The sequence below is a fragment of the Rattus norvegicus genome, chromosome 10, assembly GCF_036323735.1.
Source record: "Rattus norvegicus strain BN/NHsdMcwi chromosome 10, GRCr8, whole genome shotgun sequence".
Taxonomy (NCBI): Eukaryota; Metazoa; Chordata; class Mammalia; order Rodentia; family Muridae; genus Rattus; species Rattus norvegicus.
Window position 1 is genome coordinate 21,642,335 of NC_086028.1, and position 27,162 is coordinate 21,669,496.

At 41.3% G+C, this 27,162-nt stretch overlaps 1 protein-coding gene across 13 annotated transcripts in view; it reads right to left on the reverse strand.

The window, feature by feature from the left end:
* Tenm2 (teneurin transmembrane protein 2) overlaps window positions 1-27,162 on the reverse strand; it is a 1,136,292-nt gene that overhangs the window by 657,625 nt on the left and 451,505 nt on the right. For 2 of the 13 annotated variants that reach the window (XM_039085076.2, XM_063268321.1), the window contains exon 1: window positions 14,575-25,399. In XM_039085076.2, the coding sequence (XP_038941004.1) occupies window positions 14,575-14,620 (46 nt within the window). In that variant the 5' untranslated portion in view covers window positions 14,621-25,399. 13 annotated transcript variants of the gene reach the window in all.

Below are 27,162 nucleotides of genomic sequence, written 5' to 3' on the forward strand. Positions count from 1 at the left end.
AGCTTCCTAAGTGATTATCAAAGTGACAAAGGAGATAGTCCATAGCCAAGACTCCAGAGGGTGCCTCGTTCAATAACAACACTCACTTGGGCCAAATCTATTGGTCCAAAACCAACCGTTTCTATAGATGCATAGATACCTTTTAAATGAGTTTCACCCAATACAACAGAATTGACAGAAGGGCACATATACTTTCACACGGTCTGGCAAAAATTATGGTAAGATACACTGCTAACAAAAAGGAAAAAAAACATAAACATATAAAACCATCCTCTCCCTACTACGCAGGCTCTAACCAGGGGGATTAGTGTGCTATTGAGGCCATAAGACTCCACCCAGCCTAACTCCAGCCTGCCAGTGCATCAGCCACTCCAGATTTTTGTAGTGCAGGGATGTTGCACACTCGTCCCGTTTATGATGAAACACGTGGAAACTTAATTCTCCACAATGGTGAATGACAGACCTGGGAATATCACTCACTCTCAACAGATTGAAGTGGTCAGATCGCCTCCTGCCATTCTCTGCTGTCTCTTTTAGAACGCAGTTGTCTCTTTGCTCTCGGCTTGTGGTTCTCATTACTCACCACAGAAGGGGGTTGCTGGAGCCCCAGGTCCATGCTCAGGTATTGAATCAGACCTTTGCCCAGCACCAGTTCAGGAGCTGGGGGAGTGGGAGCGATGGGGGGAGAGGGAATTTCCCTACCCTGGTGATGCTTTCTGACATATAAAAAGAGAAAATAGTTACACCTTTCATTGCATCACGGTGGGGAACTAATTTGTTTTGACACACTGAGAAGTAATCTGGTGTTCATATTTATTCTGAAAAGACTGTATTAGCTAAAAACAAATTCCATGCATAAAACTACTGATATATAATCAGGCATGTATATCTGCTGAGATTTCTGAGGTGTTGGAAATGAATGCATAAATCTTTCTCTCTAAAGGCATCTAATTCCCATCACTTTGAAACCTTCCCTGTTTTTCTTCTCTCTTACATGATTAACACCCAGGACCCAGCTGTCAGCAGTGGGCACATGGAGGCACTGTATGCAAAACACCATCGTGTACTAATTTGACCCTCTGAACGCACACGTCTCCCTTCTAAAGGCCTCATCAATGGTCTTGATTGAAGAGCCATTCTAACACTCCTGGCGGTGATAGTCCCTGGAATGCTTCTGGGCTCCAGCCTGGCTCACAGCAAGCCAATGTGCCTGCCACCTTGTTTGTTTATTTTTGGGTTTATGAAAAGCTAATATCCACGAGTCTCTTTTAAATGTTGGAAGCATCAAAATGCCCCAGCACGGTCTCTGAGTCTAACGGAGGCCAAGGGAAATGTTATGGGGCCTGGAGGAGAGAAGAAGGAAGAAGGGGAGAAGCCCCTAATGAAACCACAGTTGAGTGATAAGGGAGCTGAGTTACAAGTATTCAAAGAGATGAATTGCATTAACCCTGCCCTTGCCTATTATATTCACTGCCCACTGGAAACAACAACAGAATTACTAAAATCCCACACTCTCTAATGGGATGGTAATAGGATTCCGAGGCCATTAGGGTCCAGGCAATCCATATTTTACAGTGTAATAAGCCCACACTGAAGTTGCTGCACCCCCCCAAGAGATCAACAATTACCAGTTTAACATTAACAAATCCACAAGTGCTTTCAAAATCGCCAAGCACTCCTCTGTTAAAAGTCAAAGGTCTAGTTTGTAAAGCTGCGCATATCTTTGTGTGTGTGTGTGTGTGTGTGTGTGTGTGTGTGTGTGTGTGTGAAGCGAAATCATTTAAATAAGTTGAAAGGAGGTTTTCTTTGCTCTGAACATTGATTATTATTCCTTCCCGAATGTTCAGAAAGGAATGTTTTGGTTTATTAGAAGGTAGTCTGCAGTTTTAAAAGTAGTGTATATCCTTTCCTGTCATTATAGTTCCCGACCACCCTTTTTTTTCTCTTTAAAAAAACTACTCTCTTACTAAAGAAGAAATATAATAAAGTGTTCTTGGTGTTGGCACATTGCTGGTCATGTGGGAGAGAGGATTTGGTAGCACACAGGTGACAAAAGAGAGAGGGGGCTTTACCAGACCCTTGTGTGGAAGCAACGATGGAGGGAAGAGACCTGTGTCAAAAATCGAAAGAGAAATTACAGCTGGGATCTCAAATCACCAACTTGCACTTTATTCTTTGGGAAAAATAAAGTGACTGGCCTTTTGTGATTATTATTATTATTATTATTATTATTATTATTATTATATTTTTGCTGGTTTAATCAGCTATTTGATAATTTCATACATTTATACTGCATTCTATTTACTCTTTCACCTCCCTTTCCTAATCCTTTTCATTGTCACCATCCCCCCCCTTTATCACTCCCTTTCTCAGATTAAAAACTGTGGAGTGTGTTTATATAACCTAATTATTGTGTCATTGAATATTGGTTGCAACACAGAAAGACAACAGGCTTTTAGAAATAAGCATTCTAATAGATGAGGAGAATGACTTATTATTAATTTCTGCAGGTTTCTCTTTTTTTTGACTCCTCTGACATAAAACTAAAAATACAATCCCTGATCATACACAATAAATATTTCCAACATACATGCATAAGTTGTACTTAATCAAGCATGTTTACGTTTCTTTCCACGAATAACATATGCCCAGTGCTACTTTAATCGTATAAATAGGTGCGGATGAGTATCTTTTATACTCTTTGGCAAATATCCCTTTAGACAATAACAAGAAACAAGACTGTGAGTTATATGACACAGAAGGCTGATGGTGATTAAAACCACCAGGAGGAAGTGAAGATACCACACGTAAATGTTCCTGCTCCACATTCTGGGTGCCTCTCAGCAAACACCTTAGCCCTGAAAAGATGTAGCTGGGTGAAAAAAAAAAACCACACAAAGATCAAGAACTATCCGTGTCTTAAGCCCAAGTTCATTCCAGACTACTCTGCTAATTATAAAGAGCCTGGGTTTCTACTTAAAGGGTGTGGCTTTAAGCAAAATGGCTGCTTTTAAAGATCAGGGACTCCAAATGTGGGATGGGTGCTCCAAAAACGGCTGCGTGCAAGTCCTGAGCTGCCTACACTTGCCATTTACAATGTGAGACTGTGGCCTCTGGGAAATCACACGTGAAGGACTGAAACCCAGGTGGCCTGGCGTTCAAGAGAGACGGGCCATCCACATCTAGTACTGTCCTTCAGTTACAAGTAACTAGGGGGTAGCTGCATGTTACCAAACAGGAAGAAACCCACGAACTTAATGGAACTTTTGAGAGGCAAGTTTGGAAAAGAGGACAGATGACATTTGGGCATGCCAAGAGGTACAGAAAACGATCTGGTCCCCCCCCACCCAGATCCAAGTCCGATGAAATCAATATACATTTTTTCCCCTGCATTTTCATTCGGGATCCTTGACTGTCCATCAGTGTTCCTGACTGAGTAGCCACATGCCTATAAGTGATTCTACTGCATTCTTAGCTCAGCTGTTCTGGTTTGCAGGGTTTGCTCCTCTAACTAGGAACAGTATGGAGAAGGAGTGAGACCATCGCCTTCAGGTTCCTCTCCCCCTCAGAGGACTTTATCTTTTTATCACAAGCTACGTGATCCAAGGATAGGGATAAAGGGATGATGACAATGACGACGACAATTATAAAAAGTCAGCATATCCATCTATCTAAAAGTACAAGTATGTTACAAGGTGAGACCCGTGATTCATTGGGCATACCCATAAGTTAGTATTGAGAAAGAAAACACAGCGATAGATCCCTCCACATCTCTCTAGTGTGAGTGCTTAGCCTTAAGTTTATAAAAGCAATGTAATTAGTTATTTGGTCAAGAGTCATCTATGAAATAAGCATTATGCTAAGCCATCTCATGAAGGCAGAGGGCAGTGCCACTGGCATGCACAGCTCCCATTTTCTCTGAGCTTCAGAGCTTATCTATGTGGGTGGATGGACGTTTAGCCCAACACCTGTATGACCTGAGAATCATGAGCTCTTAGACAGTTCAGAATCCATGTCTGTAGGTAAGACCTAGTCAGGACAGACTTCTAGGAAGAACTGCAATGTAAGGTGAGACCTCAGAGGAACTATTTAGAGGCTAGCAAGACTGTTGAGAAATCAAAAGGGTGAACAACCTCAACCGTATGCTCGTGAAATCCCGCAAGTCCTGAAGATCACCTAGAGCTGGACTAGAGAAGGCAGGTATCTTGGAGGGCAGTTGGTGGATCTCACAGGTGATATACAAGTGGTATCTAGTTTTGCTGGAAACTCTTCAAGGGATGGATATAGAGTGTCCTCATTTAATAAATGCCAAGAAAGTAAGTAGATTAGACACTGGAAGTGTCTTTTAAGATTTACTTAGTATCTCTCTGGAATGCCGGGGTGGTGACTGAAGCCACCTTGTGCTTAAAATGCTTTTAAATACTCTACAGAGCTACCCTTAAAGCCTTTATTAGGCTTTTTTCTTATGTAGTGAAGTCTCTGTGAATGCAAACAGGAAACTTAATGCCTCCTCCCTGATCCATCCTGTGCCTTCAAATCTTGTCTTAGGATTTACCATGGAGGAGACTGATCTAAGAATGCAGTCTACCACAACACAAATAAACATGGGGATGGCTTATTGATAGATTGGTTCTGGGTCAGAGCACTGCTAACATTGTAAGACATATTAAGGTCTAGGTCAAGGCATATAACCTCAACTTACAAGATAATCATTCATTCTCAAAATCAGAAGAAATCTGAATGAATGCACGTGACACTGTCTTCTTGTTCTATGGATGATGTGTGAAACGTAGTGACAGCTTCACTTTCGGAGTTTATGGTTACATCCTTTCACATTCTGTACCTTTTGAGCATGAATTTTTCACAGTCAAACCTGATAGGTATGCTCACCAATGTAGTAATATACTGGGCTGTTAACAAGTTTAGGCTCATATAGAAAATACATCACAATTTTCTAATACCCCCTTTCAACATTTAGTTCACAAGAACAGATAAAACTGTAGCATATAAATCATCCAATCTTTGTTTATAAAATCAAGGGGACTAACATGGCAGCTCAAATAGAAACAGTATTTGGGGTGTAACCATCAATGTTTAAAAACAATTTACCCTTCTGTTCTAGTAACTTATTTTTTTTAAAGTTAAGACAAGTGAATCACAGCATGTTATAATAAAGCATAATAAAGTAATTAGAGCTTTGGTTTCCATCAAGGTTCTTGCCATGTAAAATGTTCATTTATCTGAAATTTGCTTAAAACAAATAGATTAGATTCATTTCATGAACAAGAATGACATGTTTTTTTTTTTTTTTTGTTAACACCGATTAATGACTTCAGTTTCTAATGTCATTAGTCGACTATCATCGTTTTGCCATTTGAAAAATGGTTTCTGGAGTCTGTGTATTTCATCTCAATGTGAATGTTTGCCCATTTCTTATATTCTACTGACCTCTAGAGACTACATGGGCGTGTATATAAATCACATACCATGTGTGACTGTGAACATATACAACATCACAAACACCGTGCAGATTGGGAATGAAAAGACCCCGATTATACAAACCCACTCTATCTGGAAGAATTATGTCAATCTTTAGCCTTGGAACCTCTCCTCTGCAGGCACATTTTGTCCAAGTGTTCCTTTAATACCAGGCAGACTCACAATACAACTCTTATGTTCTTCACGTGGGTGAATGATGTACGGGGATCACAGAACAGCGACTCTCAGACAAACTGATCAGATCTTTGGATTGTGACCCACATCTGCAGAATGTGTAATAGAGAAGACAGACTCTCCTGCCTGGATTTTCCTAAGGCCAGATTTACTTTTACTTAGGAATAGATCGTTGTATAGAAAGATCTTTCCCAAATCATAGGTGCTGTAATTTCTTTTTTTATATCTCCCTTCCTGAACACAGGAAGAATGTAAAATGTAGAGGTCCCTCATGAGGCTCAGGTGGCTTGGCTTTCTCTCTATGTTTACCATTATTAGAGATATGCCTGGAAATGGGGCATAAAATAACTTTTAATTTCAGACTAAGTCATTACTTCTTAAGAGGAAAGCCAGGACTTAGGATAGAGCTAGTGTTACCTTACAAAATTAGAATGTACAAGTTTCTGGTTTGAGTTCCAGTAATCCTCCAAGGAGTAAATAAAAAAGAGGTAATCCCATGTTAATTATGGGATATTAATATCAATTAGAAAAAAATCTCAATATTTTCCAGGACTGTGCTTATATCTTCACCCCTCTTTTCCTGCCTCTGGTATCTCCCTGAAATTAAGTACAGATATAGACACGTGTTCTGTATGTTGTATATGCACATCTATAAATATAAAATTTAGATGCTGATGAATGCTGTATATAAAACACTGTGTTCAGATTGACCATTGGTTTTTCTTTCTTTTTTTTTTTTGTATATACAATATGGGTATGTGTATACCTGTTCATGTAGATTGTGTGTTTATGTGTGTGTATGTGTGTGTGTGTGTGTGTGTGTGTGTGTGTGTGTATGCCTGATTGTGTGTGGGTTTGTATGTGTGTGTCTGATCATGTGGATAACTGTGGACACTCTTGTGTACAACATGCTTATAGAGGTTAGAAGACAACCAAGAAAAGTGGTTCTCGACCTTTCTAAACCCGTGACCCTTAAATATATTTCTTCATGCTGGGGTTACCCCCAACCATGAAGTTTATTTTGTTGCTACTTCACAACTGTAATTTTGCTACTATTATGAATCAGTATGTAAATATCTGATATACAGGATATGTGATATGTGACCCCCATGGGTATCTCCACCCACATGTTGAGAACTAGTGACCTACAGTGTTGTTTCTTGACTTCCATTATGTTTTAGACTCAGTTTCTTTGTTCTCTGTTGCTCTACAGACTAGGCTAAGTGGCTTGGGGTCTTTGGGGACTCTCTTAACTCAAGCTCTCAACTTCTCAACTGTAGGAATAGTGGAATTAGCAGCATGCATACGAACACCCCCAGCTTTAAATGGGTTCCTGGGATTCGAACTCAGGGCCTCAGGTTTTCACAGCAATTGCTTTGTCCTGAGCCAACTTTTCAACCCACAAGTGGTTTTTCTAATAATTCTTTTCCACTTTCAGCTTTACATATTATATTACTGTGTAAATTCTCTTTTAATGGATACATTGAAGACTATTAGCCATTATGCCACATCTGGCTACACATGAACATTTAAAATCTTAAAGCAAATTTCTTTCTAACACGCTCAACTTTTTAATTTAGTGATAAAAGAGTATTTTTAAAGCACTGAGGAGACAATAGCACTTTGTGCCCTTTACCCTGTTGTGTCAATCCTATTATATGGTGTGTATTTTATCACTACATAGCATTCTACATTTATAACTAGAAAGGTCTTATGAATTTTGATTAGGTGTCTCAAAAGTACTACCAATTGTTAAGACTTGGATGCCCTAAGAGAGATGGCATAAGAAAACTGGGCACTGTTTGATGAGACAGTATCAGTAAACCAGGAGATACAACTGGAAGATTTGGAAAATGTCCATGCTACAAAAGAAGAGAGTGAGAGAAAACCAATTTCTGATTTCGTCATAATATTCACTAGAGAGAATCCTGGCTCCATCCTTCAGATGTGTGGCAAGGTAGCTGGTGACTTCCACACCCGGTCTACAATTAGGCCCTTTATGAAAGTTCAAGGTCTACTCTCCATCTTTCCACTGCTTTAGCCAAACCTATGACCAAGAAGCCCAGAAGTCACCAGGAGTGGGGAGACTTTCAATAGGTTACCCTGAAAAAAGATTCACAGAGAAATGATTGGCACCTAGCCAGCGATGCCAATGGAAGTGTGTTGGGGAACAAGTGCAATAACCTACTTTTGGATTTAACATAAGAGACCTATGCTAATCAAAATTCTGATCTCATTCAAAAGGTACCCTTGCTTGACCCAAGTGGCCTTTTAAAAGACCCGCACACCCCAATCCCCAACTAGTTCATTAAAATGGGTAGTTAGCCTTCTGGGAGGGGAGATGTATATGTCAAAACAACACACCTAGAAATTTGACCCTGTTAAGACTGGCTGATTTGTTTCATTTTATCTGAGTGGTTTGCTCCTTTAAAGGGCAGAAGAGAGGGTGACATACGAGAAGATAAAGTAAGCTATCATTAGTAGCTAGAAAGTGATATTCCTCCCCCCAACACTGAAATTTAGCAGATGATTGTAGTGGATAACTTTAAAACGTAGACTTTTTCCACAACTTTCCATCTTTGAATGCTATTCACTGGCTTGGACTTCTCCCTTCCATATCATTAGCAGAGACACTAATGATTAGACAAGTGTTTCACGTCAGGTACTTAGAGAGAAGACAGAGTCAGAGACGAAATCTGAATAATCCGTGTACTGGAAAATCAAACCCCGGATAATCAGGACTGTACTGTACAGGCAATTAGGATTCTGTCCAGTTAAGAGAAATTTGTAATCTATTCAGTTTCAAGCTAGCGAACTCCCATTTCTCAAAAACTTGTATTTTGGCCTCCGATGGCTTAAAAAGTTCTCCTTACTAGATTGTCTCCAATTACAGAAATCCTTCCCAAGCACAGGGCTGCAGAAGTATATTAAACCTGCAGGGTACCATGTAGCTGGTGGTTTTTACAGAGCTCTACAGCACACAGGAACCCGATGCATGATGTAACACTGCCAAAGCAATTCGCCGCAGTCTGATAATGATATTTGTTCAGATCACGAGGGTTGTCTTACATGGGGTGTGTGGGTGTGTGGAGGTGGGGGAGTTATCTTTGAATAGAAGGCTCAAAATAATAAGCAAAAGGACCTAGAGATAAATTCGTATTTGAATATTTCCCCCAACTTGCAGCCTGCCCTCCAAACCACCACCACATGAGAACACGCGCACACACACACACACACACACACACACACACACACACACACACACACACACACACTCACACACACAGGTAGGTCCACAGCAGATATCAGTACCTCTCTGGTTCACCCAGCAGTAATAGAGAAATGCAATGATAGACTTGCGGGCAGGACAAGCTTCGGCCAAAACTGTCAGACAGAAGTTGACAGAGAAAATTTACCTCTCCTCAAATACAAAGATCAACTTTGGTAAAGGGTCAAAATGCAACGAGCCCTTAACAATGAAACGATAGTAATAGAATTGCATTAAACCATATACATTTAGTGAACACGAGGCAGCTTATGTGGTAGTATGGATTTGTTTGTTTGTTGTTGTTGGTTTTCCTGTTTTTGTTTTTTATTGCTGATTTTTTATCTAGGTAATTTAGAATCCTATACAAACATACAGAAGCAAAACAGTCAAATAAGTCATCCAGAAGAAAAAAAATCCCACCTACATTGAAGGTATAAGAGGAGAATTTCCAAGGCTTTGGGATATATATTTTTTCCCTTGCATTGTAATGCACTCAAGTGTATGAGTGATGCTTTTGTGTTTGATAATGTCAAGTGTGAATGTCATGGGCAGCCCCCCATCTCTGATGGTATTAAAATGGTGGGAAGATGAAAAGCTTGGAAAAGTAAATGGAACAAATTAAATTAAAGTGGCTAGAGGACACAAAAAGTCACCCATCTGCAGCTTGGTTCTGAGGCGACAGTGGCGACCCTGTCTACTTAAATGGCTCATAAAACCAGCATTTCTGAGGAAAACGTGTACCACTCCTCTTACTTAATTGTGCTAATGATTGTTTTTGTTCCCTCTCATTGTGAAGTCCGCCAGATGCAAAGAAACACCTTAAAGGTTTACGCATGTGTTTATATGATGTAGTCAGACTAATGTCTATCACCGTGGTTGTCAGTCAAACGCACTAGGCAGCAGAGAGTTCAAGGTGAGGTATCCATGGTTTATAGACGGTAATTGACAACACGGGCAATTTGGGGAGGCAATTAAGTCCAATAAATAAAGTGTATACCTTTTCAGCGAGATGAAAACTCTCAAAGATCACACAAATCCATCATAATCAATGTCAAGAAACTGGAGATAAACCCAACGTGGATTGTATCCAAAGAGCAATAGCAGAGAGACAACACCACATGGCGAAGGTTTTCCTTACGAAGGTATGAGATAAACATTTGCATATCAAATCTGCCTTACTGAGGCCGTGACATCTACAGTAAGCATAAGACATCGCAATAATTACAGTAGTATCCACCTTCACTCTTCTCGGTTATATTTCTCGACTTTACTACCCGAGACCGGGCTAATGTAATGTCTCCTCTTTTCCTAACAACATACCTTTAAAGGTGAGTTAGCACCATAGTAGCATTGATAGCTTTAGAAGGTCGAAGTGTAACTGGAGAAGAGAGGTCATCTATACAGATGTTTCAGGGAATCCTGGGGAACACTTTGCTGTGCAGATTCACAATTCCATCATCCCTTCCTTACTCCCAAACCAAGTTTCAACGTAGTCTGCAAACTGCTACATGGCTTTCCCTTGGGCATCCAAAATTCGTCTGGTTCTTCAACGCCCATTCCTGCAGTAGTGTCCCTCATGGCTTGGGGTCTAAGTTTCCCACATGATCCAGCTGATGGTGCTGTCCCACAATATCTCATGTCTTCATCTTCTCTCCCATTTCAAGCCAGGCCCTCAACCTACTCTAGCCTATTCTTGCCTGCTCTGCCATGGGACAGAGGGAGGGGCTATTTGGTATATTCACCAGTTCTCTTCAGGTCTACACTGTGCCTTCTATTTCTATAAAGATGTCAGTGAGGGGCAGGCATTTCTCATTGTTAGGCAACATTGGGCGTGTTTTCTTCATGGTGCTTTTGATACAGGAAGTATTTTCTAGACGGTATGGGGATTGGGGAGGGGGAAGAGAGGTACAAACAAAAACCAGAAAATCTCGCAGCAAAGGTAAGGCTTTCCTTTTTTAAAGAAAGGAACAAAACAAGCCAACTACTACACATCAGACAGAATATACACGTATATCAAAGAAGGACAAAGCAGGAATGTCCTTACCCCAGTGGATTTCTAGTGCTAATTACAAAAATAAATGCAGTTGACACTCATGCCTTTTAAATATAAAGTCTTTCCTCCCAGAAATGAAAAAAAGAAAAAAGAAATGAATGGGGATTGTGATATTAAAACATTCATGGAGCACTTCACACCTCAGGAATGAAAACTGCAGAAGAAATACTTTAAACGCAACAGGGACATCCAGCAGCACAGAGCCATGTCCACCTACAGGTAACAAAAATCCAAAAGCCATCCAACGTAGGTCAGACTCGGCTTCTGTGTGAATGTGAGGGAGGAAAAAAAAATACACGCATCCCTTCTCCATTGAAATCGGTTAATTGATCATCTCTAAAAATAAATATTCCCATAGACAGAGGTCATTGGTTGCTTGAAATTGCATCAGTTGGTGTCTGGGTACTAGGATCCTGGGCTCCCCTAGGATGTCCTTGTCACTTTGTCAGAATGATTACCGGCAGAGGAGTTCCAGCGTGAGCCCCCTCAGTTTCTGAGCGCTTGCTTCTATTTGCTTTTGCGCTTCCGTTTCCCCCATCAGGCCGTGTGACTTTTGCTTTGTCAGTCTGGCACTTAATATCCAACGTTAACTACATTTCCCTTTCTGAGGAAAATCCTATTGGGCTAATTTTTCAACATCATACAATGAAAGAACTTCAGTGACAAACCATGTAGGTTTTCGATTATTGTTGTTGTTTTTTTTTTATTAAAACTGGTACATCTATTAAGAACTTAATATTCAGTGGGAAAACAGTCTCAGAGCAATGAAATTCTATTACTTTAGAGGTTGCATGCTTTTAATTTCTTAATATTTCATTACTTGTTGGCAACTGGTGCATATTTTTATAATGCGTTTGATCATTACTCTTCTCGGGGCTCTATTTCAGCTCTTCCTCTGACATCATATTTGCATGTTAAAGGGTTTTTGCATTCAGGGATGGAATGTTCTGAATAGCAATGTGCAGCTAACTTGATTTAAAAAAAAAAAACAACACGAAAACCAGCAAACAGACATCATATATAGGGCCCAAGGAGGACAATATTGTCATTTACAAATCGAAATCAAGTTTGAATAGCTTTCTATAGAACGACATAAAAGGTAATGATTCAATATAATTCATTAATTAGCAAATTAGTTTGGAGAGAAAGGCTCTGCTTCTTTGCCTCTTGGAAGTCTACTGTTTTTCCTTCTCTTCCTGTGGGGGGTGGAAATAATCTTTTCTTTGCTCTCCAGCAACATCTACTGGAAAAGTCAGAAAAATGCTATTTATATGAATCAGATAGTTTGAGTAGGGATACCACTGATAGCCATCAGTGTGCCAGCCGAGCTGCCACTGGGTGCCAGGGCAACTCCCTGCATGCACTTTAGTCCCCTTTCCTTCTCAAGGAGAGAGACAGAGGCTCAAGTGGTGGTAAATGGGCCAGGAACAATTTAAAATGTATCACCGCCTCACCTCGAAGAAGTCATTTTCATATACAAAAGTAGAAAATATATGTGATAAAGTTACAGTACCCAGGCATATCTTCTGAACCTGTACCACTCACTTAAGACATAATTCTCATAGTCAGGGGAAAAAAAAGAACAAAAAAAAAAGATAGTAAAAAAGAAAAAGAATTAAGAAAAGAACCCATCAATATTTAGGTGTACCGAGTGTCAGAAAAGAGTTCCTTCGAGAAAGCAGCACAGAGAAAGGATTCTGAGGAGAGCTACTTTACGATTTTTGTAGAGTTTCTTAAGTTCAAGAGGAGAAAAACTACATGTGAGGCTATTTTTTAAATTTGCCAATGCCCACCATACATCTACACAGCATCCCACGGCTGCATTACTTTTCCTGGTTCACATCTCTCCCTGTAATCCAATCCACAGAAAATAATTCCGTTAGCCTGCCCCTGTACCAGGACCTTCCCAGGAAACTCCTACCCGGGATAAACTCTGGATGTTGTCCAGACGTTGTCCGACCAGAGCCCTTTCCACTTGTTCCCCAATGCCCAGTACTGAGCCTGTCCCCGAATCCTCTCAGGGCTGGAATCATGAGCTGCACGTACGAGATACCATTAGGTGGGTCTGACAACACCAGACACACCAGCTCGAGGTGTTAAACAGCCAGTCCAGTTTGGAAACTAAGCGGAAAAAAACATCCTATCATGACACAAAAATGCATGAAATACCATCTTTCTGTGTTCGCCGAATTCCACAAAGCCATGGGAGAGCAATTCTTTCTAGGGCCAAGCCTAGAGGCATTGACATCACCTTTCCATATTCCGTTCCCGAGAAGCATTCTCTTTAATCGAGCAGTACACTTTTAAGGCACTTGCCCCTATGCCCACCAAGGCAATTTAAAAAACGAACTTAGATATGTCAGGGAACGCTTGTCAAATGCCTAGATAGAACTCAGATTCCAGTCACACTTAATTTCAAAAGTTGGCCTATTCGTATTTTTATTTTTCCATTCTCAAATATCAGTTCATTCATGCCGGCCATAATTTCATCATTTTTTTAAACAGCAGAGGCAACGGACACAAAATCCACAAAAGAGCGAGATTACCAGTAAATAGCCCAAACTTTAAAAACAACATCTGCGGCCGCAAACTCCCTGTGTTGAGAGATTCAAGGATAGGGCATATTCTCTGTTTGTTCGGCGTGAAAATAGATACCAGCCCTTTAAAGCTTCATCCCAGAGCTTTTCAAAGGACAAATGCCACCAGATATAATCCAGAGTTCCCATTCATAGCGCACAAAAGGAATACCCATTTAAAGCTACCTCTTGAAGAGGACTACAGGTATCCTAGATTTAAGGGTTTAAATTAAAGTTCCGACTTGAGTCTCATAATTAGCCCCCTCTGTCATTAAGGGGTTTCAAATCCAGAAAGCTTTATCCAACAGCACTTCTAGAGTTAACTCCCCCTCCGAACTGTCATAACTCGGTTATCCTAATTATTTACTGGATGCCTTTCTAAGGCGTGCCCTCACCTGAGGTTTTAAGTTCATATTTCATTTGGGACAACACTTAGTCTCCATTTAGAAACCGTCAACCTGCCTCAGGTTCAGGAGATTCAAGACGCGCCTCACCCACAAGACCCAAGCCAAACACACCCAAGCAGCCAGACTTAAATAAACTCTGCCCTTTGCCGATACCTCCGGTGAGAAATTATTATAACGCATCAGAAGTTCAGTTAGAAGAAAAAATTTCAAATGCCATCTGTCTTCCCAGAGCTTAAGTCCTGGAGTTCAAAAACAGTATCAATTGAATTATTTTCCCCCCTTCCCTTAGCTGTTTAGAATTTAACGTAATGCAAAGTGCTATTCTGATCAAAATCATCTTTCTCATCTCTCCCCTTTAATAAAAGGGAGGAAAAAAAATCATTCCATATAAATGCATTTACTATACAAATCTATTTTCAATTGAATTTGCTGCATGCTCTAATTCATCAAAATTAATACAGGTACTTTCTATGTTAAACAAAAGGAAGCCGACTGAAAAATCGGCTTCTGCTGCAGATGCCTTTCTCAATTACAAAACCGGTGAAAACAGAAATTTAACTAAGCCACTCGGTCAAACCCTCCGATCGGCGCTCTTACCTGCCTCAGCTGAAGGCTTCCTTCCCTTGTTAGCAGTGTGCAGCATCGCTAGCTCGCTCCAATCCTCACCACGGGCTCAAATTACACCACCGCTAAGTCCACCCCCTCGCCTTTCCCCTTCTCTGCCTTCTTTCCTTTCTATTTATTTTTCTTTTTTTCCCTTTCCTTTCCTTTCTTTATTATTATTTATTTTTTTCTTGGCCAGCGAGAAAAATACTTATTGAGAGTGATTAGTTTTTGTTGTCCCTTTTAAGTCCCTCCTGCAGGAAGGAACAGGGGAGCAATGTGACGCCACCTTTTAATCTTTTGTAAGAGTGAAAAGGCAGAAAAGGAACGCTCGATCAAGCTGAGCTGCACACATGACTAAAACTCGCAGGAGACGCTGCTGCTTGCTGCCTGGCGAAAGCACCGCTAGGCTTGAGTGTAAGAACAGAGAAGAGAGGAGTCGACGGAATGTGACAACGTATGTGCATCAAAGGCAGGGGGAGAGAGAACAATGAGCAAGGGAAGACAGCGAGGAGAGGGAGAGATGGAGGGAGAGAGGGAGGGAGAGAGAGGGAGAGCAGAGGGAGAGACAGGGGGGAGAGAGAGAGAGAGAGAGAGAGAGAGAGAGAGAGAGAGAGAGAGAGAGAGAGAGAGAGAGAGAGAGAGCACGCATACACACACGGAGAAAAGATAGAGCGGGTTTCAGTCAGGGGACTCTGAGAATAAAGCCACAGCGCGGTGTCTGGCAGCTTCTGTTTTTATCTCAGCGAGCATGATCCGCGGCCTCTCTCATTTAGAAACACATCCGTGTATCTTCCAGGTTTGAAAACTGAGATAATCGCAGTGTGTCTCTGGTTTTGTCTGATTGGCATTTAACTGTGCGGTGTACCTGTGATTTTTTTTTTATTTTTTTAAGGATGCATTTGTGTGCAATTTATTTCGCATATTTATTTATGTAGGCAAAAATGAAAGCTGCTAATTTCTACGGCAATTTGCAATGTAGTTTTACTGGCAGATGGATGTCTACTTACCATAACTGCTGACAAACTGCCACGGGTAAACAAAAGAAGAAACAAATGCTTCGTCTTGGTAATTGTCTTTAAAAAAAAAAAAAGGAGCCCACCCTAAAATATTAGCACTTGCAAAAATAGCGTTCCTTGGCTCAAGTTTAAAAGGTGATTTTTCTCCCTTGGTTTTTAGAAAGAAAGGCACAATAAAAGGGAAGGCATGACGTTTGAAGGAAAGGTGTTAGGGAAGAAGCTATTAAGAATGTGCACACCTAAATTCTCCCTGGTTTCCCTCCAAATGTGATGACTGGTGGCTTTCTAGAGTCCTGGGGCAGAGTTTTTGTGGCAGTATTTACCACGGACTCACACTGCATCTTCCTGCCTTCCTGTACTATTTTAAAGGAGATTCCATTTTTTTTTTTAAAAACAAAGTAGCAAAGAAATGATTTGCCCATTCAAATCGCTTCCAATGCTGCCTCCCAAGCTTTGGTTCATTTCCACCGTTCTCTAGCCACATGGGGGCCGGGATTACACAGTTAAATTCCCTCAGTGACCTCTTTTATAAGGATGTAAATTGCTGATTCCAAGGTCAAGTATTTGGTAGAAGTTAGTTATTGTTGAGATGACTCCTGTTTTTCCATGGTAACCTGAGCCAATGCAGTAGTGAGCTGGCAAGAAGAGGAGACGCCCAACCTTTCCATAGACCATCTCCTCAAAATGATGTTTCTCTAATGTCAGAAGGTAAATTCCGAGAGCCCGACTTAGATCACTTACCAATTAAAAACAAAAGAAAACTGAAACAACAGTAACAAGAAAGCCCAATAGTCCATCTTTGAATTTCTACCACGTTATAGCCTACAAGTCTGTCTGTGGACCCTCAGCACCTTGTAGTTCGGAATTCCTGTGTGAACCAGATATAGAATGAGGATTGGCCCAAAAAGAATAAAACGCTCTTGCCTGCCCCAGTCACAATGTGGTATTCAAAGTGGGCTTGCTTAATCTTGTTAAAGCCGGGGAGCATAATTCTCTTTATGCTTTGCCAATAGGAGGATTTTGCTTGGACCCAAATAAATAAGCACCCCCATCTTGGACACACTCAGATGTAACTCTACTGATCATTAAGACAGTAAAAAAATGGAGTATACATGGAGGCTGAACAGAAGGCTGCTGGCCAGAGGACAGAGGGCTCAGATTGGAAGAGAAGCTGTAAGGTCCCTCCCTGCTTTCCGAAAGGGTTGAATTCCAAACTCTCCACAGAATTTTTTTCCCAGTGCATATTGAAAGCAGCAGCCTCAAAGGAACATTATTGATACAGGCTCTAGAGTTAAAATTAACTTTATACAAGGGAATGAGTGGACTGAGGAATTTTCTGACAATAGAAATAAAGACCCGGCTACTACAAGGTTACATCTATTTCAGCGTCGCAGACGTGGGGGCCTGGAGGAGACTGGGGCTTGTTGAACAGAGAGAGCAAATGACAGTCAATGAGAGATGAAAAGAAATCAACTCAAGGCAAGGCAAAAAAGATGTCTTAAAGCTCTAAATGGCCACCAGTGGCGTTCCTCGTCTTGATCACATATGCAGTGAGAAGGTAGGTAGATATCGTCTATAGCTTATTAGATAGGATATTTTCTCAAGATCTCTTGAATGAGGGTGGGCTACCAGAGGTTAATATTTCTAACTGGACTGTGACTTTCTATGGCTTACTTCTCTATAGGATGGCTTCACACTTACCCGCTTAGACTGTGGCTTAGATACCGGTGTTTACGTTCCCGGTTTCCCAGCCCCAGCTACCTGCTTGCTGTGTGACCTTGACCAAAATCATTTTTTTTTCTTTGTGGATAACTTCTCGTCTTAAAATGAACATAAACCCTGCATCTCACGGCCTGTCTCTAGGAATGCAGAGTGCATGTGTTGTGGGTGGAGTTCGCTCTTAGCACACAGCACACAGCTTTCGCATGGCAACCTCTGCACTGTTAGGAAATCCTCTCAACTCCTTTAACATTTTTAAAATGGAAAACATAATATTTAATCGCCTCAAAATGGATGACACATGAAGACTTCTTTCCACTCTGACCTTCCTTCCACGATCCAGTTATTGACACTGCCCTCTGGGTCTTTCCACTTGAATAATGCACTTAAAACCCAACAAGTTCTACAACCAGACCAGCGAATCTGCCCTCAAAGCAAGCTTTCTCTCCAAATGTCCCCATCAGTGTGAAATGTAAAGATCTCGGAGACAGTCTCAGTTCATTTCTTTCCTTTGTCTGCCATCATTCAAGTTCCTGCACCCGCCAAACACCACTCCCACATTTTTTAAAGATCTTGAGGCTTCCTTTCCAGACCCCAGACTCGTCCTGATTTCTGCTCTGTTCCAGCTCCTCTCTCTTGCAGTCCTTCTCTGGCTGTGCCGAGAAGCAAGCATAGAACAGATATGCAGTATCCGTCCTGAGGGCATTGCCAGGGCCCTGCCAACTCCTACATCAGATTGTAACACCATCCCCTTCTCGTCTCAAGAAGGCACTTCACATCCCAGTGAAGGAGAGTGACATTATTCTAGGTGTGACCTTGAATCAGCTCTAACATATAAAACAGCTAATCTGTGGCACACCAGCACTTTCCTATTATCGCCCTGTTAGTTGAGACACCTCTCCCCCTGTCGTGACACAGCTTATTGAAAACAACCATTTGAAGAGGTTTTCTTTCTTCTCCAATTCATCCCTCGCAAGCCAGAATAACCTTCTTAAAATGCCACTTTGAATGACATCTGTTCCCAATAGTTATTGATCGGCCAATTGAAAGTCTGTTTTATTTCATTATCTTACGTATAGGCTTAAAAAAAATCATCAAAGGTTCACAATTCCCTGGAGAATAAAGTGCAGATTTCTTTGCTACACATTGAGTCACCTCTGTGGTTTGACACTGACTATTCCTGTAAATGCCCTATCGCTGCCACAGAAGAGCTTGTCCCCCCCCCAAGCCCAATGCATCTGCAAGCCCTCACAGCCGCACACAGAGCCCCAGTTCTCTTAAGAGGGCCACCCTCCACCCCAATCTTCTTCACGGCAGCATATTTAACTGCAATCTCTTGATCTAAGACCAGAACAGTTACAAGTCCTCCAAAAAGATGCCCTTGACCTTTCTGGTTTACAGCAGTGAAATTGTTTTAATCACAGTAGCTATCCAAGGGCCTAGGAAGGGTGGCATATATCATAATTAGGAGCTTGGCTTTGGACTTTGCCCTAGGTCCAAATCCTGACCCTGGAATTTGCTTCCTAATTGTGGAACATTGGTTAAATTCTGTCTCCTCTAAACCTTACTTTCCTCATTTATAAAATATGGTGAGGGCTTTGTTATCTAATACATGAGGAAGAATATGCACAGTTCAGATCTAGAACGTATAAAGAACGAGCAGTTAGCAATTGTACAAGTGCCCCCTAAGTCAAAGGGACTTATGACCTCCAATTTCTAACCCTCGCCATGCCCCAATGAAGGGCTGCTATTAGAGCCGTTTTACAGAACTAGAACTGAGGGCTAGCAAAGGAACTCACCAGACGTCGCACAAGTAGCACGAAGAAGAACCATACCCTTGCCTTTCTGCCTTCTAGGCTTTTGCAAATCTGTCCCACTCACCCAGACCCTACCCTAAGAGCACATTTGCTTGTGGACAATGTTTCTAATTCAGGTGGTGGACAATGTTTCTAATTCAGGTGGTGAACAATGTTTCTAATTCTATTCTAAATGAAAAGAGAGCCGTCTTCATGTTTGAAATGTCTCTGCATTTTCAGTGCCTTCCATAAATCTTTGAACAAAGTAGCTTGCTTACTTGGTAAATGCTTGTTGCCTGCTTGATCATCTGTACTCATGGGGATTAAAGTTTTCCACCGCATTGAAATTCAGGGACACTATTTCGTGAGGAAATGGCTTCATCATGAGCCATCATTCATGAACACCATCATAATTATACAAAATAATATAAAAGACAAACATTACATGTGAATGAGCCCCCAGAAATGAGTGGGAACCTCGTCAGAGAATCGCTAGGAAAATAATGTTGGTGGACCTGGCTTCTCACACGTGGTATTTATACTCTGCCAAAAACATACCTCTCAGACCACCAATCCCAGGCACGGAAAGGGGAAGGTTAATAGTGGAAAATCGTCCTCTGAAGGTTGCACAGAAAGTCAAGAGCAACCAATCAGACACTCACAGCATTTGGTAACCTTTATTTCTTCTTGCTAAATAAAAGCAATAATTACCTTCTCATTTACCTTCTCTCTGGATAAGTCTACATAATTCTAAAACAACCCAGATCAGTGTAAAAAAAAATTCAGGTGACCAACATGTCTTCTGTGTACGCGGCACCAAACAACGTTGAATTTTAAACAAGCTGAATAAGTGCTGTAAGACATATGCATGAACGTGTGCATGAACACATGCACACAGAGACAGAGAGACAGAGACAGAGAGATACATGTATAAGCCTAGTTTCTAATGTATTTTTGTATTAGTGAGAAAGGAAATGCTCTATGTTCCCCTCATATCATAATCATTGATGTAAATATCTGCAAATGGTTCAGTGAGTGAGGATTCTTTCACTGTTATTCATTTCTGTGTTCATATGAGGGGCACAGTGAGCTCTAAGTACCGATGGGTTTGATGGGTGAATGAGGAGTAAATTCTCTTCTTCCCCAGTTTTGCCTCTCTGCACACTGTCCTTTCACACAGGATTTGTTTTGTGAGATATATGCTACTGTTTGCTCGATATAAAATTCTCTTAGCTTCAAAGAATCCTTTTTAGATTATGTTAGCTCACGGTAAATTCTCTTCTCTCAAATTTCAAAGCACCCTTTGCCTGGAACATTTTATTACATATGATTTTACAATTAATCTTACCTTGCCACTGAAGATGCCATGGAGTTGGTGAGCTATTTTTCTTCTAATAATTCTAGGTCACTTTTACTGGATTCATATCTTATTTCCCACACATTGATTTCAAGTGTCCTGAAGGCTGAAAACATTGTGTTTATTTTCTGTATAATATATATTGCTATGCCTTTGAGTATTACTGGGTACTTAGGTTTGGGTTTTACGCCGAACATCTTGATAGGTATGCAATTACATCCTTCAGAAATTATGGGAAGAAACTTATCATACAGTGCCCGGCCTTTAAGATTTTGCCAGAATACATTGGGAATAGGAGCAAGAGTGCATAGCATTTATTTTAGGTGTCTTACCCTAATTATTAATTATTATTAATTGATTAATAATTAATATTTCAATATATGTATATATACACACATATATAATATTCTCTCTTTGTCTTTCTATTTGTGTGTGGGGGGATGGGGGTCAGAAGACAACTTACAACTTGCAGGAGTAGGTTCTCTTGTGGAATCCAAGACTGAAACAAGTCATTGGGTTCCCTGACCGAGCAATCTCATTGGCTCCAGTGGGTATATCTTTGAGCACATGCTTTGAGTCGACTACTGTTTAAGAACCTGTCATACTTACGTCATTCCATCAAATCAAGACTCTCATGGAGGAAGCATTAGTAAGGCGGCCTCTGGAAGAGAATGGCTCTTCCTCATCATGTATACATTAGTTGGAAGTCAGCTCACACTGACCCATCAGAAACTAGTCTTTAGAGAAAGGTTTTCTGGATTCCAGTGGGTCTCTTCTGTGGGTCATTTCTGGCCAATTATACATTCATCTCCTAAGGGAGGTTTGTTTTTCCTTAGGGTGACCGTGACAGGAAAAGGATAGGGCAGAATGAGTCTCATCCTAACAAGCCTTTCTCCTCTGACAAAAGGAGCTTTCTTAGGGAGATTTTTCACCCACATAGCGCTTGTGTCTGTCGTCACTGGAGACTCAGGCTAGTGGAACTGTCTATAAATGACTGCTTTTCAAAATGAAAATAACAAACATTCTTCAAAACGGAACAAAAATAGGACATAACCTTTGAAGTTTCAAAAAATGCCCTTAATGTATCTTTATTTATAAAGATAAGATAATTCATGTCCATTTTCATATCCATTTGCGAAGTAGGAATGAGCACATAACATAATTAAAGGTTTGCGTTATAAATAGTTTTCTTAAATTAGCTTATTGAATATTGTAATTATGTCATATCTTATTTAGCCAATTAAAAGCAATTATTTTGCTTATAAAATTGTGCACATTAATTACCACATTCTGACATCTTGGCTTTTGTCTGTGGATCAGAAGTCTGTCTTGCCTATTTTTCATTTCTGTCTCGCGTGGCGATTTGAACAAGCCCTTACGTGAGAACCAAAGTAGCAGCTTCCTAATCATAAAGCAAAAAATGAAAAAAAAAAGCCAATCAGGAGAGAAGCTCAAATCTCTGATTCCAATGGCGGACCAAATAGAGCTGGCCTCAATGAAACTCTAAGTAAGAATTTATGTCCCTCTCCATTGAGTTGAACACAGGCTTTGGTGGACTGTTTGGTTCTTGTTACTGATGTTTTCCATTATGGAGCATTTGAAAGCATCCAGACAGAAGTTGCACAGTGATCACAGCCTTGAACATATTCATCAGGAAAAAAAAAAAGACCACGCATCCGCTGCTATGGGTTTTCTTTTTCCCGGTAACCAGTGTGCTGCACTCTTTGCCAGCTTCCTCAATACTCTCACCCATGACAATCACAAAAGCAATTCACAACCTGACTTATCAGATAGTTCTGTTTTACAATAATCCGGTTGCTATTTGTAAAATCCAGGATAAAACAGTGCAATTTCTGATGTTGAATATCTGAAAAGTTCCGGAAGCTGTGCAGGCGAGATATGCACTAAAATCTCTAATGCGACGGAATTACAACAGACAGACATTCTGGAGGGTGCGTACTCTAGTGCATCTCCGGGTGCATGGCATTTTGTGGTGCTAGCTTGGAGATTTGCAAACAAATTCTGCATTTAGACTGACTGGTCCTTCCTTCATTTTCCTTTATCCCTGAATTTAACTCTTGCATTACACACACACACACACACACACACACACACACACACACACACACACATATATATATATATAGATAGATAGTTAGATAGATAGATGAATGTGTTTGAAAGTTCTCTTAGGAAGAATTGCACCCCCTCCCCCAACAATAATTGCTGAATTACTCTTTCCAGAAGAAAATGAGCGTAAAGATCTCAATTAAGTAATTTCTTTCACAAGCTGGTTCCTAAATCTCTCTTTAGAAGTTTTATGAAAGCAATGTCTTTCTGATGAGAATCTAACACACGTGCACACACACACAGAGTAGTGCTTTTAATGGCTGGCAAATCCCCTGTAAAATGGGGCTTATGCAGTAATAAACAAACAAACTACTTTCCTAGTCATTAACCGAGACGGATGTCAAAGGCTACTGTCGAGGATAACACCCCCCCCCTTAAAGAACAGAGGCATTGGTTCAAGCCTCTGGGGGTGTTTTTATAGGCATGCGTTACTGCACGAAGGAAATGGGAAGCTCATGTACCACTGAGAGGCAGTATAGTGCAATAAAAAGTTATCATATTTCAATCCCCGATCAGCCACCATCTGAATATATGACACCGTTCAGTTCTTTTTTTAAACCTATCTCACCCTCTCTATCCAATAATTGGGACTACTACTATCTGCCAGTTTGTGATGTGGTTAATAAAATGTATCAGCATGCTTACAAAGGCAGAGCTCTTAAGCCTCTCTTTGTGCAGTTAAGAACGTCCAAAGGGGAGAAAAAAAAGAAGCCCTTAGAAACTATATTCGAGATGCCAAGTGTTCTGAAGACAGCAACTATCCATTGCTGGAGTGATGTAATAAACCAGTCAGTAGTCCTGGGCTGGCTGAAAGAGTTAGCCGTGCTTGCCTGCCTCTGCCCTGAGTGCCATAGCTTTGAAAATGTTCAGTAAATATCAGCCGATGATGGCACAGATAGGGTGCCATGGACAGTCACAGCGCTAAGTGAATTACTAAGTTTACGATTGTCAGAAAACTCATTGAGTAATTATGGGCAATAAAAGAAGCCTAGCCCTCACCTCATTTACTTGGCCATGATACCATCTCATGCATAGTAAGAACACCACCTCTCTCTGGAAGTGTAACAGCCCTGTCCTCCCTCAAGACTTGGGAGAATAAAAATAAGGTCAGGCTGAAGAAAAAAAACTGGAATTTGCATACTTCTTAACACCTTCACTGTCACCACTCTGGTGCAGCCCACCCTCCTTTCTTTTCTGGATTATTCGAAAGCCTTCCAACTGGTTTCCATTGTCAACTTCTGGCTCCCCGTGGCTGATTTGCTATGATGCAAATGTATCCGACCCTTTCATATCTGTGTGCTTGTATGGTTCTCTCCTACACTGGCTATGTGACTGGTCTTACACTGTTCAAATGGGGCAGCTGCCATAGAAGAAAAACTTTTCTGTGCCTCCTAGAAGACGAAAATGCCGTTTCAGTTTCTCCACAGAATTCATCCCTCATGTGACCCATCAGCAGGATAGAACGGTAAGTAAAGCAAAACCAGCAAAAGATCCGTCTAGGGAAAACAGCAACACCCGAGACTCAGAATCATGCCTCAACGCTATTTCAAGCCACCGAGTTATGATACAGTTTGTTATCTAGGGGTGATAACTGATGCGAGCCCCCTAGTGATTAGTTGCAATTTAGCAACAGTGTATCTTTTTCTAATGAGAATCAGATACTCTCACACCTCAGCTGGAGCTAGCCAGCAGTTCCTTCTGTCCTGAGACTTTTGAGTGTCTCAAAGACATGCTCTGATCGCCCCTTGTGTTCCGAGGCCTAGTGCCTCCTCATCCCTCCTTTGTTCTCTTCCACTCAGCTTCACCAGTCTCTAGGGACTTCCCTGAATAGGGGTTAGTCTTGCAGACTCCTAAATGTGCTCCCCGCAATGTCATTTTTCACAGTGAGGCTACCCCAATCACCCGGTTAATAAATGAATCATGTCTCACCCCCCACACCACACCTCCATATACTCCCTCCCATACACTTGATATTTCTAAACCATTATATAGTAAACTAATTTTAGTCCACTTCTGATGGCTTATACCACAATGCAAACTCTAAGATGACTTCCTGTTGGGCACTTATACTTAGAACCTTATCCACTGTGAATGAAAGATTTGACAGATATTTGATTAAATCACAACGTAAGCTCTTTTAGATTAAGATGCTCAGAGAAACATATTGGGGTATCCTTATTAAGTGATAAGGTAAAGAGTATATAGACACTGGAAGGATAGCGAGCTAGCGTGACTTACAGAGATACAGATGTAACCTTGAGGACAAAAAGGCAGAAGGTCAAGATGATATTTTAGCGTGTAGTTATTAGTAGGTGGAGCAGGTGGTAAGAAGAACCCCATTCAAAACAAAACAAAACAGGAACCCGGCACCAGAGCAGGCTTTTGGGAAAGGTTATGACTTAACATAAGGGATGGAAAACGAAAGAAGCTTCCTAAGGATAAGCTGGATCTATTTTAGAACAGAAAGTCTGTGTTGTGTTTGTACCCCACCCGCAAGCAATGCCCCAAATAATACAAAAGAAATGTGTCCAAGGCGTTTCTGTTACACGCTGTTGTCAGGGCCAAGACTGTATACCAAGCCAGTACCTACAGCCCTATGGCAACACCACAGTTCTCTGACATGTATGGTCCACATGTGTGAAAATCACAAGGTTCTTCTGTTTCTTTATAAGTGGGCTCCTGATGGATTTGTCTGACCATTTCCCTGTCGAAGCACCAAACATGGGCTCCTACTTGAACACTTGATTTTGTATGCTCTTCATGGGAGACAGAGAGAGAGAGAGAGAGAGAGAGAGAGAGAGAGAGAGAGAGAGAGAGAGAGGGAGAGGGAGAGGGAGAGGGAGAGGGAGAGGGAGAGGGAGAGGGAGAGGGAGAGAGAGAGAGAGAGAGAGAGAGAGAGAGAGAGAGAGAGAGAGAGGTATCCATTTAGCATACACAAAGTTCAACCTGGCTGGGCAGTCTTCAACACTCAGCAAAGGTGTGCACTCAGGAATCTCTCTTCAGAGAGGCCAGATCAGACCCGGGATGACTTAACTTTACCTCATGAGCCTCAATCTTCATGCAAATCTCTTTAGAAGTTCTATGTCTTCTTTATGACCCATACTTCATTTTTATTCTGATACTCAGCAATTATTTATCATCCAGGATCATATTTTTATTGTTTATGGCAACCATGCCAATTGCTAGGAGGGGGAAAATGCCTTTTGGGTCAACTAGATTCTTCTGTGTGTGGAATAAAGGACGCTAGCTTCTTAGAGTTCTTAATACACAGCTGCCTATGTTCAATTTACCTAAAAACGAAAATTGCCAAGGAGCAACGATTGTGGGAGATGCATGGCTGGATGCCGCCACTGCCTGGCACACAGGCCGATGGATGGAGCCCTCGGAATTACTGAGAGCTTGCTAACTCGCTAGCTACCGTGGCTCACTGTGTCAGTGAGTGGCAAGAGCTGGCCCTGTCCAACAGCACATCTCTGCCCCCTCCCTGGCACTTCAGCTGCTCCACTTAGTAATTGTGCCCTTTTGTAAAACCCAGACACCACCGGACACAGCTCTGATTCCAGCCTCGCCGGAGAATGAAGCCATAACCTGGTGCTAGTACTCAGATTTTGGTAACTGTTCTAATGCATACATTTTAGCATCTGATCCCACTTAACATGCAACATTTACTTCGGGATTTGGGGTGGGGGAAATGTCATTCAAGAACAACAACAACAACAACAACAACAACAACAACAACGAAGATCTTTTAGCTTAATTACCAAAGATGTAAATGTGGTCTCACTTGCAGAATAAAGTTTCTCTTAACAATGAGGTGTAATTGGTGTGTGCCTACTCTGTTCACAGTCGGAATAGAACCTAACACTCGCCTCCTCGCCCTTTTTTTTGCAATAGAACCTGGGAAACAAATGTGTCCTTGGAAATTCCTGTAGCATTTCTGATTTGCTAAGACAGAGAGAGAGAGAGAGAGAGAGAGAGAGAGAGAGAGAGAGAGAGAGAGAGAAAGAGAGGGAGGGAGGGAGGGGGAGGGAGGGAGGGAGGGAGGGAGGGAGGGAGGGAGGGAGGGAGAGAGAGAGAGAGAGAGAGAGAGAGAGAGAGAGAGAGAGAGAGAGAGAGAGCGCTAAGGGTTTCGTGCTGTATCCCTCTACCAGCTGCAAGGACATTTATTTTGCATTTCTAGCATCCGTATTGAACTACGGATGGAGGTTACACGGTTTAACCTCAGTTCTCTGGCTTTAGAAGTTCAGTCTTCTCCAGATTTTCCTCTGTCCCATCTTTTGTGGCCTCCTGCATATCCTCAGGTGGAGTGAAATTAACAGGAGAAGCTGTATGTTATTGGTACAATGACCTTGGGCCCTGGGGGATTGAAGGCTCTATTCTTTCACTTCTGATGTTTTACATTTCAAAGAGCCCAGCTCTCTTTGATATTAAAGAATGAAATGTGCAGTGTAATTGTTATTGTTTTATGACCTTTAATAGGTTAATCAGGCTGCATCAGGTTCTCCACTGGGTGACTCGTTGCACAAGAAATGATTCTCCTTGCAGTCAAAGGATTCTGACA